This window comes from Gorilla gorilla, chromosome 16 (genome assembly GCF_029281585.2).
Source record: "Gorilla gorilla gorilla isolate KB3781 chromosome 16, NHGRI_mGorGor1-v2.1_pri, whole genome shotgun sequence".
Lineage (NCBI taxonomy): Eukaryota > Metazoa > Chordata > Mammalia > Primates > Hominidae > Gorilla > Gorilla gorilla.
This window is the reverse complement of record NC_073240.2, coordinates 78,794,091-78,806,638: the sequence shown is the minus strand read 5'-3', so window position 1 is coordinate 78,806,638 and position 12,548 is coordinate 78,794,091. Positions and strand designations below refer to the sequence as shown.

Below are 12,548 nucleotides of genomic sequence, written 5' to 3'. Positions count from 1 at the left end.
CCATGTTCTTACCACCCCTTCCCAGTCACCCCTTTACCATTAGGGTAGCAAGACAAGACCCCTGTCTAATGGGGGGAGAAAAACAGACCCTTTGCCACCTTGACCAGGGCTGAGTCCTTAAATTTCTGGATGATGATGATTATTATTTAAGAGCCAGAGGCTGGTAGAGCTGGTTTGTTTGGAGGAGGCCTGATGGCCTCCCTACTCTCACCAAAGCAACTTTTCCCTCAGGGGGCTCCCATCTTATTCAGAGAGGCAGCTGAGGCGGGACAGTGGGGCTAGCCGTAGAGCAGGCGAGGGCTCGGGCTGCTGGGGTGGCCCCCCTTCCCCAGTGTACATATAGTATCTGTGTAACATTTTGTATATTCCTATATTCCGGGTGGTAGGGCCACCCCCTGTATAGTACCTAGCGGAGGTTGGAGCTGGCATATGAGGAGGAGATTCTAATCATTATTTACGGCTGGGAAACTTATTTATTGATAGCATAGGACAGAGGAAGGAGGAGGGGATGGGGTCCTGGCTGCCTTGGTGATGCGACTCCTGTTTATTTTGCTTTCCATTTTGGAATAAATGGATTTAGCCATACTGCTCAACCTGGTGGGTTCCCATTTCCCTTACTGGGTCCTGGAGTTTGTGCCACTGAATGAAGAGCCCCAGAGTGAGCATGTCCAGCTGGGCTGTTGGGGACCTTCCAGGCCTGTTACCTGTATGCTGCCTGGTGACACCTGGTGGATTGCATGGGGACTGCCATGGCGCCTATGGGGCACAGTCCGACCCTGACAGCCAACAGGCTCAGAAGCCTGATCTAGCGGTGGCCGGGAAGACAGATACCGGCACTGAAGGGCACTGACTTCCATCCACCCCAGGCATCTTCCGTTCCATCCCCTTGCCTCCCTCTCCTGTCTGCACCGGGTGGCCTGTTCTGTCTGGCCCTCTAGAGTGTCAGCTGCCCCGCAGGCTCCTCCAGTCTGAGTTCATGGCCCTGCCCCCTAGTGGCCAGAGCCAGCTTCACAGGATAAGAGCCAGCTAAGCTCCAGGGGCTTTCCAGGAAAAGCGTCCCTTGGAAAAGGTGTGGCCTTTTCACCACTCCCAACAGCACCCTAGAAATGGCTTGGCCTTTTCCCTCCCCTGAGCTCCACAGAGAACACAGCCAGCAGAGGACACATTCCCCATCATCCAGAAATGGGTTTGATTCTCAGCCAAGGGACACCAGGACTGGTAGAGACTGTCAGGCCACACAGCTGCCTGCACAGCACCCCCATGCTTGGTGGGGGGTGGGAGGGATGGCGGGGGCTGGCTGTCCACAGGCCGGGCATGACAGGGAGGCTCACTGGAGGTGGCACACTTTGGAGGGGCAATGTCAGGGGAGAGCTTCCTCTTGCTGGGCCACAAGATTCCACAAGGACAGTATGGTGACTGATTCCCAGTGCTAGAGGCGAGGCGGTCAGCCATGTGTAGGTGTATATATATGTATGAGTATTTATAGATATTTATAGAACAGGGCAGGGGCATACCACAGAGGGGGCACAAGTTTTCAGCAAGGGTCACACCCGGATGTGTCAGCTCACCACTACGACAGACTAAGTCACAGATGAAGGGTGCTGGCTTTGGGTCTGGGGAGCCACTGTCAAGTCACAGGACACCCGCCCAGGCAGGCTTGGAAAGGGAGGCCTCCGAGAAGAGGAGGATCTGTTTAGAGGTCGAAGTGGGGCTGGGGCTCTCGGGACGGGATGGACTTGCCTGACCCAATCAGCTGGCAGTTGGAGAGAAGCAGAGAGAAAATAGGAGAGAGAAAAGCAAGCAGAGAGCTGGTTAGGCAAGCACAGAGTACGGGCGGGCACGCTGCAGCAGCTGTGGGAGGGCCAGGGTGGGGAGGGTGCAGGTGCGGGTGTAGCAAAGGTTCCTGGAAAACAGGGGCTGGAAGGGAAAGGGGAGGAAGATGGAGGGAGGAGCCGGAGCTTCACAGGTAGTGCCTGGGGGCTGTGGCAGCCCTCCCCAGCCCACACATGCTGGCCTCTCCCACAGCACCCAGGCAGTGCACCCAGAGTTCAGACCAATGCTCAGCCGCCTTGGGCTTCTCTCTTCTCTGCTCACCCTCTCTTCCAACCCACTGGCCCAGGGCCACCTCTTGCCTGGGGAGCCCAGGCAACAACAGCCACCAGGCCTGATAGAGAAGGAACACTACTTGAACCAAAATGGTGAAGCTATAAGGGCTGGATGGCTGGAGTGAGTGCCAGAGGCCCCTCTGGGTGGTGAGAATGTCCAGGGTCCTCTGAAGGGACCCTGGGGAAGGCAGGGAGGGCAGGTAGCCGGATGCCACCGGCCATAGACTTATAAGTCTAAGAGGGGAGCCTCAGTTGGTTGCGGGGTGGGGGGGGGGCTGCAGGTTTCATAGCTGAGGCTGGGTCCTTCCTGCTGGGAAAAGCAGAAGAGGGAGAGTCCGTGGCAGGGGAGGTGGGTGGGCTCACTAGGCGGAGCTCAGCTGGGCCAGCAGGCACTGTAGTCCCCTTGGCTGAATAGCACAGGCGACCCCTAGGAGCAACAGGCCAAGGTGCGTGAGCCTGCTGGCCGGCGATAGTGCTTCAGTGGGGGCTAGGGACCCTGCCTTCGGTCACATGCTAGCAGCTATGATGGTACCTCAGAGGGAGGGAAGGGGGCTCTGTGTCCCTGCCTGGCCTGTGAGGTGTGTTGTGGGATGACCGTGTGTATGGGACTCTCAGGGTTTTATCCTAGATCACCACTGGATTGCCAACAGATAGAGGAGGTGGGACCCTGACTATCACCCCTGCTCTGCAGTGGATTTGGCTCTCAGCACTCCCAGGCTGGGAGCTGGATACCCTGACCTGGCAGCATGACTCAGACTGCATGACAGGTACAGCATTCCTAGACCTCTGGCCGCCTCAGAGTCCAGCCCCACACACAACGCCCTCCAAGCTCGCAGCCCCTACACCATAAACCACAAGCTCTCTGCCCTCTCTGACAGCTCCAGAGAGCACCCATGTCTGCCAGCTTGGGCATGGAGCCTGTTCCAAGAGCCCCCAGGCTCAGCCATGGAGGCCTTGGGCAGTGGCGCTGAGTCCCATGGCTTGCAGGGAAGGGAGGTGAGAGAGCCAGCAGCACGAGGACAGAAAGAGGAAAAAGCAAATCTGCAGCTCCAGAAGGGAGGGGCAGGGAGCCTGGATCTGAGGTCCCAGGTGCGCCCCCGTGTGGAGCTGGTGCAGCGGGGCAGGAACACCGTTCATGCAGCAGGCGGTGAGGCATGTACCTACCATGGCTGATGCTCCTCAGGGGCCACTGATAGTGATTCTGAAAGCATCAGATCAACATGGCAGGTCACACGCATGGGTGGGGCAGGCCTGGGGTTGGGGAACACAGACACATGCACATGCCGGGGTGTGCACACACATGCTGTGAGGCCCCACAGCCGGCATGCACACGCTAACACACATGTCCACAACACACATACGCCTCCTTCCCCGCCACCTCCCGGTGCCCAGCACGCACCCTCACTGGCTGGCACGTGCAGCACAGATCTGGGGTGTGCAGCCACTCAGCACACTGAAGCACACACATGGGCAGAGTCACAACACGGAAGCTCACCCACACACCGAGGCATTTGCAGCAGCTCCATGCACACTCGTGCCTGGCGTGCTCAGAGGACCACCCGTGTTGCTCCTGGAGACAGGGCTTGCTCACTAATGTCCAGCGTCATTTCTCCACCTAAGAGCCTTCCATGGCTCCCTACGGCCTGCAGCATTGAGCCCCAAAAGTCAAACTCTTCGGACTTTGAAGGTTCTCCACCCTATGCCCCACCCTCCCCACAGAGCTCTTCCTCATTCCGTCTCTGTTCCCTGCTTTGGCCAGTGGCCGTCCTGGATGCGGCCACACTACACCTCTGCCCACACTGCAGCTCTGTACCCAGACACCCTCCAGTTCCTCGCCACATAATTCTATCTCAGTCATGCCCCGGACTGCGTCGAAGCCAGGCTGCCTTGAAGCTCTCCTAGACTGCTCTTTTCCCCAAGGGAGGGTCATGATTTGCCAAATGTTTCGCATGTGTTAGCAAGACTGGAGTCGGAGCAGGCATCAAACCTTACATCCCATATGTCACACCTCACCACAGACCTGGATGCCAAATACTCTGAAGAGTCTGAACTCACATTGGCAGTTAGCAAGGTGCTCCTACAGCCACATCTGCAGTTAACACAGCATCCCTATGGCCACTGTCTCCCTTGATCCCCACGGCCACCCTGGGAGAAAGGCAGAGAGTCATCATTTGATAGAAAGGATGCTGAGGCTCTGGGAGGGAAAGGGACTTGCTTAAAGCCCCAGGGTGAAGCAGCATCTCGGGACTCCCAGTCCAGTGCTCTTGCCCAGTGCTATGCTGCTTGCCTCGACCCATCTCCGTGGGTCATCAGCGCATCATAGGGCAAGCCCCAATCCCTGCCTCATTTTGGTTTATGGGCGCTGGACCCACAGCCCTACCCTACAGTCATTTGGAGACAAAAACAGATGCTATTGTTCTTCCTTAGAGAACGTGGCCAGTGGATACGGCACACTGGGAATCAGAGTGAATGTCCCTGAAAGAGGGCCATTGGCCAACAAGGCCAAGCCAGAGGATGCAGAACACTTTTCCTTAGAAATCTTTGGGAGTGAAACAGGCTTCAGACACTCCCGTCCCTGCCCCTGCAGCCACCCCTACCACATTGGTTTAGACCGGGTAGGGTGGGGCTGGGGATGGGGCTGGGGCTGGGGATGGGGCTGGGGATGGGGCTGGGGCTGGGGATGGGGCTGGGGCTGGGGCTGGGGCTGGGGCTGGGGCGGGGGCGGGGGCGGGGGCGGAGGAAAAATCAGATTGCCCATGCCCCCCAGGCTCCTTCCCCAGCTGCTTCTGTCCTAGCCCAGGCCTGGTGCCATTCTTCCACTCACACTTGTGTGCAAGCCCACACACACATCACACACCTTGATGCTCACACAGTCACAGCCTGGCCTCTGCTCCTGTGGGCCAGTGGCCAGACACCCCCTGGGATGGCTCAAAGGAGTCAGGACTTGGAAGTGGGGACATCAGGGTAGCTTAGGAAATCCACACACCCAGAACATCTCGGGGTTCAGACTCTCTGACCTGAGGTAGGCTCCCCAGGGGCTGGGAGAGGGGTTGGATGGAATGGAGGATGGAGGACAGCGAGAAGAAGAAAGGAGGAGGAATGCAACGTGTGGGGCGGCCGCCAAGAGTGAAAATAGAGGGAAGCGCCATGCAAGTGCTGGAAAGAAGGGGGCAGGTGGGATGAGCCCCACAGCCCCCTCCCCAGAAATGACCACCTCCGGGACTCAGCGCTCCCTGGGGGGCAGGCTCCGCCAGCTCTCAGCCACATGTGGCTCCGGCATCCATGGTCCCAGTGCCTTGGATGGAGACGGCCAGTTCTGGTGGCCAGGTCCAATGCTCTGGAATCCAGCCCCATGTCAGGGGGACACCTGACCCCTTCCCTGCCCAGTTCAGTGTTGTGGGACAGGGCTGCTGTCAAGGCAATACCCAGTCCTGCCCTCCTCCCTGAGTGGGCCAGGTAGCCCACATAGCCTCTTCCCCGCTTTCCTGGGTGGCACTGCCAGCCTGGCCCCCTGGTGCCCATTCAATCTAGTCCTTCATATTTCTGGGGCACGGGGAAGCTCTGAGTAACGTGGGACTATAGAGTGCAAGAGGGTTGCTGATGGCCTGGTCCTGTGCCCTCCCCATTCTTGGGCATTCTTGACAAAGGCTCCCAGCAACTGAGGGTACACAGCAGCTGTAGACACCAGCCTGACAAATATCTCATTGTGGGGAGGGGGCCATAGCAGGAGTGGGGAGCCAGGGAAATACAGAACCCGGGACTGGGGGGTGTTGATGTGAGAAGCCCAAGAAACTTTATTCCACCTGTCAAAGCCACCTCCTTCCAGCTGTCCAAAGCCTCCCCATCTGAGCCACTTGCTGGGCGGGGACTTTGGCTTTGCACTTGCTGAATAGCATCTGCGCCTCTCAGGAGGGAGAGTGCCAGGTTCACGAGGTCCCTGCCCAGCAAGAGAGCTAGGAAAGGGGGCTAGGGGTGGGCTCTGCCATTTTCAAGGGCTGGCGGGGGGACCCCTCTGGAGGTACTTGGGGCAGTATCACATGCCGTGGCTCCTGAGTGACAGAGTCAGCTCTGTACCCGCAAGAACGCGCCCTACCCAGAACTCACTGTCATGTGCTGGGTCCAGATGCCCACGCAGCCTCCTGGTGGGAGCATCAGGTGCACCACCTGCCCAGGACGGCCCATGGAAGAGTCTGCCCCGCTCTGCCCTGCTATGGAACAACTCCTGTTGTGCCTTCAGGGAGAGGTGTTCATTTAAGCGATGACTGGGCTGGCCCCCATGGCACAGTTATCACAGAGTCTGCTGCTACCCATGGCTGAGAGCTCTAGTTCTTCCTGGTGGTCTCTGAAGCCACCAGGATGGATGAACAGCGGCTTCACCCTCTTGACCGACTCAGCTGCCTCTCATCAGCTCATCTGCCCCTAGGATCCACTCTGCCTCTGGCTGGCACCGGACCTGAGCCCCAGGCTCACACCTCTGCCCACAGGCCCAGCTGCTGCTTCACGTCCAACTCCATCCCCCACCAAGCACTACCCCTCGCCAGCTACTGGGGTGCCACTAGTGCCCCCACATGGTGCCCCCTCTCCAGACCCTCGGGTCTGGCTGTAGCTTCCTTCTGGAAGCCACACCCCAAGACCACAGCCCTGCTCTAGGGCCCTGTATCCCTGACTTCCTGCATCTTTCTCCCTCCTTCTGGGAACATGAACTTGCCCTGCCAGTGTGGCAGCTCCTGTAGGGCAGGACACCAGGGCCTGGACTATGGCCAGCCTGGGGGTGTCTGCTGCCAGCAATGCTGGAGCTGGCACCCATGTCCACATGATGTCCATGGCACAGCGGCCACCTGAGGCTGGGGGCGTCTGAGTGGTAGCTGCAGAGTGGGGCCCTTATCTCTGCCTGAGTGAAGTTCACCAGGGCCTCCCCTGTGCTGTCCTGCTGGGTGAGAACAGCCGGCCCAGCTGGGGGCCTGAGACCACACTGTAAAGCAGGAGCTGGGGGTCGGTGCCTGCGCTGGAGCTGGCTCTGAGGCTCTGGCTGCTGAGTGGCTGGATGGACCCTGCCAGAGGCACAAGGGGCCATCACCCTTTGAGATCCAGGCCCAGGCCTGTGTTTGCAGAGAGGCAGCATGACCCTGGCATGCCACCCTCAGCTCCGCCCCAGCTCCCGGCACCCAGGAACACCCATGATCAGCACACCCACCTGGGCAGACAGTCAGTGTCCAGCTGCCCTCCAGCAAGAGGAGCACTTGCTTCTGGGCCATCACTCAGAAGAAGTGTCCGGAGGAAGTGTGCTTGTCATCAGAGAAGCCAAAGTGGATGCCTCCATCCAGGGTTCCTGGGGACAGGGGCATGGGGTCCGGCTGGCCCGAGCCGGCTCCCCATCTCAGGGCACCCCCGTGGGCGGCAGGAACCCGAGGCCCGGCCCTCAGCACCCACCTCTGTGTGAGAACAGCACGAGCCCGCCGTCCAGCTGCGCCTGCGTGAAGCTGCGCACCTCGGTGCCCGGCGCCCCCCGCAGCACTACCCGCCCGTTGCTGGGCTGCTCGATGGTGTAGACCAGATCCTCAGACCCAGAGTCGCCGTCCGTGTTCCTCAGAGCCTCCGCAGGGATGGGCGCAGTGGCCCCCTCCCACATCTGGGGACACAGGCCTGTGAAGGTTCTGCCTTGCCACACTCACCCACCCCTTCCTCCCCGGCCCTGGGCTGCCACCAGGGCTCCAGTCCTGCTGCGGCTCAGGCCCTCGGGTGGCACCGAGGCTGGCGCCACTCTGGCTCCCCTGCACAAAGGGCCTCCCGCATTCACCTTCCCTGTCACCCCAGGGAAGGCCCCAGGGAAGGTCACCCTCCAGGCCCAGCCTCCCTGCTCTCCATCTGCCCTAGTCCTGCATGTCCCTCAAGGCCAGCTTATGTCCCCTACCCAGGAAGGCCCCACCTCTTACCCTCACCAAGTTCTCACTCCCAGAAACCCCCAACGCTGACCAACAGTGCTCCTTAATCTGTCTCACTGGTGGGGCAGGGGTCTCCTTTCAGAGCCTCCGTGTGTGCCTGGCCAGGGCTGGGCACAGGTGGGAATGGTGATTTTAGAAATGGGCCCTCCTTCCAGCTGAGGGAGGGGTGCGTGGCGCAGAGAGTGGGGGGCTGATGGTTGGCACTGTTCTGCAGCACAGATCAGTGTGGGATGGGCCCAGGTGCTTCCAGAGCAGTTAGGGGCCCTCCTCATGTTGGGCAAAGGGGACCCCTTTTCAGGCCTCCCACTTGCAAGCAGAGCTGGTGCCTGTTCCTGAGGTCCTGGTACCAGTCTTGCTGGGTCAATTACTTGCTGGCAGAGCTGCAGTGGGACTCACATGCCCGGAAAGCAGAGCCTTCTGGCATTCCTGGGCTTCCTCCCCCGGCCCCAGGGAGCCCTCAGGCCCAGCCCTGGCAGGAGGGGCCATAATGTGGGGGGCAGGAACCCAGCACTGGGCTCCCGGAGCAAACACGGGTGGATGGCACCACCTGGTGGCCATGCTGCCACACAGCCGTCCTGGCCTGTGGTTCTAGGGTGCTGTGTCCCACTATTCTGTGGCCTCCGCACCATGAGGCCACCCTCTATGGGCACGTCCTAGACCACCAAAGTTCCCTCGGTGCCCCAGGTCAGAGACAGCCCAAGTCAGCCCTCCTGTGGAACCTTCAGTGGCTCCTGCTGACCAGGGAGGACGCACCCCAGAAGCTGGGGTTCAAAGCCCTGCCATGTGGGCTTTGTAAAGCCATGCCCTTTCTGTTCCACCAGAACTACTTTTGCAACCATGGAGAAGTTCCATCCCACGTCTGGGCCTCAACTTCCACCTCTGCAAAATGGGGGCCCTGCTCTGCTGTGGCACAAGGGGCAGGAGTTTGGGGAGCCAAGCCGTGGCCTTCACTTGCTGGGGTGAAGGTGGGAAGCTTCATGGCTCCCGCCCTGACGCCTGCCCTTAAGGGTTTGTAAGTGACTCTGTCAGGTGTTCTGGTTCTGAGCCACAGGAGAAGGAAAAGCAGAGCCACCTGTGGCCACTCAGAAGTCTGCCTACCGCACTTGCAAGTGTCCAGTAACAAAATCTCCCACCTGTGTTCTATTTCAGCACAATCTCACATCTCCCCTTCCAACAACCCCATGAGGCATGCGGCAGCGTCCCCATTTTGCAGAGGAGGAAACTGAGGCTCAGAGAGGCGGAGCTCTGTGCCATGAAGTAGGGGACGCAGGCCTCTTTCTCGAAGCAGAAATGGGGGGTGTTCCCAGGAATACTCTCACCTGCAGGCCTGTGTTTGTGGTGAGGACCGGGGGTTGGTCATTGACAGGCAGGACAGTGACAGTGAAGGCCACAGGATGGCTCTGGTGGTCCATCTCTGAGGCGTTAGCCATCAGGACAAAACTGTCTGTCAGTGTCTTGCTCCCGTCGTGCATGTAGGTGGATCAGCTGCTCTTCCACCTAGGGGCAGGCCCAGGGATGGCAGTCAGGCCTCAGCAGCACCCTTCATGCCCTGCCTTTGGGTGCAGGAGGAGACTGACTCTTTTAGGGCTTCAGCTTCCATTGGTGGAAAATGGGGACCATAAGTTCTGGCTCCCAGAGGAGTTGTAAGGAAGAAAGGAGATACAGTATTTAAAGCATAGGTGCTTCTGAAATGTGACTCCCCGTCTCCTCTCTGTGTATAACCCCCAGACTGGGAGTCCCTGGGGCTCCCTCTACTCTGCCCCCAGAGCTGGGCTGCAGCCCCTGGGCCTCTCTCACAGCCATACCATTCTCCAGGAGAAGGCGCTTGAGGTCCATCCTCCTTCTGCAGGGCTCCATGCTGGGGTGGCTCCAGCACCTGCAGGCTGAGGCCCGGGAGAGTAGGAAAGTAGGGGCCGGTGATGCAGAGCAGTGGAGGGGCCAGGGTGAAGCTGCCACCCTCAGGGACACTGAAGTTTTGCACCTCCAGTGGGATGGCAGTGGGCAGCACCTCCAGCTCCACACGGATGCCCTCGAGGGCAGCATCCAGGCCTGAGGCCACATCCAGCGAGAAGGCATCACTCCAGGCCTCAGGGCGGGAGTGCAGGTACAGGACCCTGCCCATGTCCACTGCCTCCTGGGAGAAGCTCTGCACGGGGTCCAGGCTGGGTGGCTCATCTGCCAAGGCGCCACGTGACACCATCACCAGGTAGCCGGCACTCGGTGGGCTCTTCACTGAGAATACGATGTCTGCAGGTGGCACTGCCTCCTGGGCTGCCTGGTTAACAGAGGTCATGAGGACTCACAGGGGGCCACAGAGGGGGTCTCAGAGGGGTCCACTGTGGCCCTAAGCTGCCGGAACAGGCTTGATCTTGCCCCACTTATTCCTCTAGATATCACTGCTCATTTAGACACACAAACACACACGTGGGTTCACACACACAGCCGCCAGACATGCAGCTGGTCACATGTTTTGTTTTTTGAGACAGGGTCTCACTCTGTCACCCAGGCTGGAGTGCAGTGGTGTGATCACAGTTCCCTGAAGCCTCAACTTCCCAGGCTCAAGGGATCCTTCCACCTCAGCCTCCCAAGTAGCTGTGATCTCAGGCACATGCCACCAGGCCCAGCTAATTTTTTGTAATTTTAGTAGAGATGGGGTTTCACCGTGTTAGCCAGATGGTCTCGATCTGAGCTGGTGATCTGCCCGCCTCGGCCTCCCAGAGTGCTGGGATTACAGGCGTGAGCCCCCGCGCCTGGACGTGCCTGGCTAATTTTTAAATTTTTATGTAGAGATGGGGTTTCACTGGGTTGCCCCGGCTGCTGGTCACATGTTAATGCCCACCCCACACACGGTTGCAGGGGGTCGGTCACACAGCTTGAGATGCACTCCCTCGGGGAGGTGCGTAATCACATATCCCCAGACTCAGTGACACAGACACACGAGTTTATCATATGCTGACGCAGTCACACATGTACACATGCGCGTGTGCACATGCACACACACAGGCCCCCCTGCTCAGGATCCGTTCAGGCCTGTGGCTGGTTTGCAGGCAGCACCTCCCCAGCCCCTGCTATTACCACCCAGGACCATCAGAGGGCGCCCCGCCCCACCCCTCCTGGAGGCACAGTCGCCTTCAGCTCAGGCCCTACAGAGCTCACGCCCCAAAGGCCACACGGGCTCCCTCACCTGATGGGCCAGCCACAAGAGGCCAAACCACCCCCCAAACTCACATTCCTGTTCTATGCATTTGCCCGGAATGTTCCTTCTGCCTGGAATACCACTCTCCATTCTCTGCCCCCGATGGCCTGTGCTCTTCAGAGCCCGGCCCAAACGCTGCCTCCTCCCGCGAGGCCTTCCTGACTCCAGATCTGCTGGCTTGCTGTCGGCCCCAAGCTCCAGACATGCAGACCAGAAGGGTCTCCGAAATGAGCAGTGTAGGAGAGTAAGGCCGAGAGCGGGCAAGGACTGGCCTGAGGTCACACGGCAAGTCAGTGAGCCTGCTGGAGGGCCTGTGGTTGCTCTGTGGGGTTCCTGGATGGGCAGAAGCCCTTGACAGACCTCCTAGTCCAGGTCTGGGCTCTGAGAAAAGAGCGGGGGACACGGGGGTCTGAGGAGCAGTTGCCTGCCTCCACGGTCAGCAGTCCCCAAAGCTCAGGACCCGTGATGTCCTCCCAGGGAACTGACTGCAATGCAGATTCTCAGGCTCCACGTCAGAGATTCTGTAGGGCTGGGTGGGATCCAGGAATCTGCATGCTCAGCCATGTCATGGACACGAGTGGACACAACCTCTGGAGGCGCACACAACTCCCAGGAGGATGGGTGTATAGCAGGCTCCCCAGAAACTCCTGGGAGCACAACATATATGGGAGCACATCTGAGGCACGTGCACACATGTAACCTGGAGCCACCACAGCCACAGCCCAAGTCACATGTGTTCCTGGCATGGAGGCTGGCAGGAGGCCCTCTACCTGGCCCACACCCCCGCTCACCACCTCCAACTCCTCACCTCCAGCTGGTCCCTTCTGATCTCAGCTGCCTCTCCCTGGAAGACGTAGATCTTCTTGTGCCGGGCCAGCTTCAGCGGGGCCAGTGGGCCCTCTAGGGCAACGGTCACTTGTAGGGTGGCATCCGTGTGCACTGGCCCCATTTCCACAGAGAAGGCCAGGGTGTCGCGGGGGCTGAGGCTGCTATTGTGGCTATAGAGAACGGCCCCATCCAGCAGGTCCTGCTGGGAGAAGGCTGTGGCTGGCTGACCAGCCCGGAGTAGCTGTCCCCAGCGAGGGCCAGCTGTGACGTGGTAGTGGACCTCATCCCCACTGCGGACGTCGAGGTTGGTGTCCACATGGAGCACGGCCGTGTCGATGGTGCCCTGGCCTCCTTGAGGGACCACAAGGCTGGAGCCGTTGGCCACACGGAGGTAGGGCTCCGAGGCCTGCACCTCCAGCAGCACAGTGGCCTGGTGTTGCCCATCGGACACCTGCAGCTGGATCCAGCCATGATCAG

General features: G+C 59.7%; 1 protein-coding gene across 1 annotated transcript in view; it reads right to left on the bottom strand.

Annotated features, from left to right (window-relative positions):
* Positions 1-7,363: 7,363 nt before the first annotated feature.
* The window catches only part of LOC101141731 (chondroitin sulfate proteoglycan 4-like), an 81,391-nt gene continuing 76,206 nt past the window's right edge, over positions 7,364-12,548 (bottom strand). Inside the window, 7 exon segments of the mRNA XM_063698738.1 lie at positions 7,364-7,434; positions 7,536-7,734; positions 9,367-9,522; positions 9,524-9,544; positions 9,853-9,872; positions 9,875-10,322; positions 12,052-12,547. Of these exon segments, the coding sequence (XP_063554808.1) occupies positions 7,364-7,434; positions 7,536-7,734; positions 9,367-9,522; positions 9,524-9,544; positions 9,853-9,872; positions 9,875-10,322; positions 12,052-12,547 (1,411 nt within the window).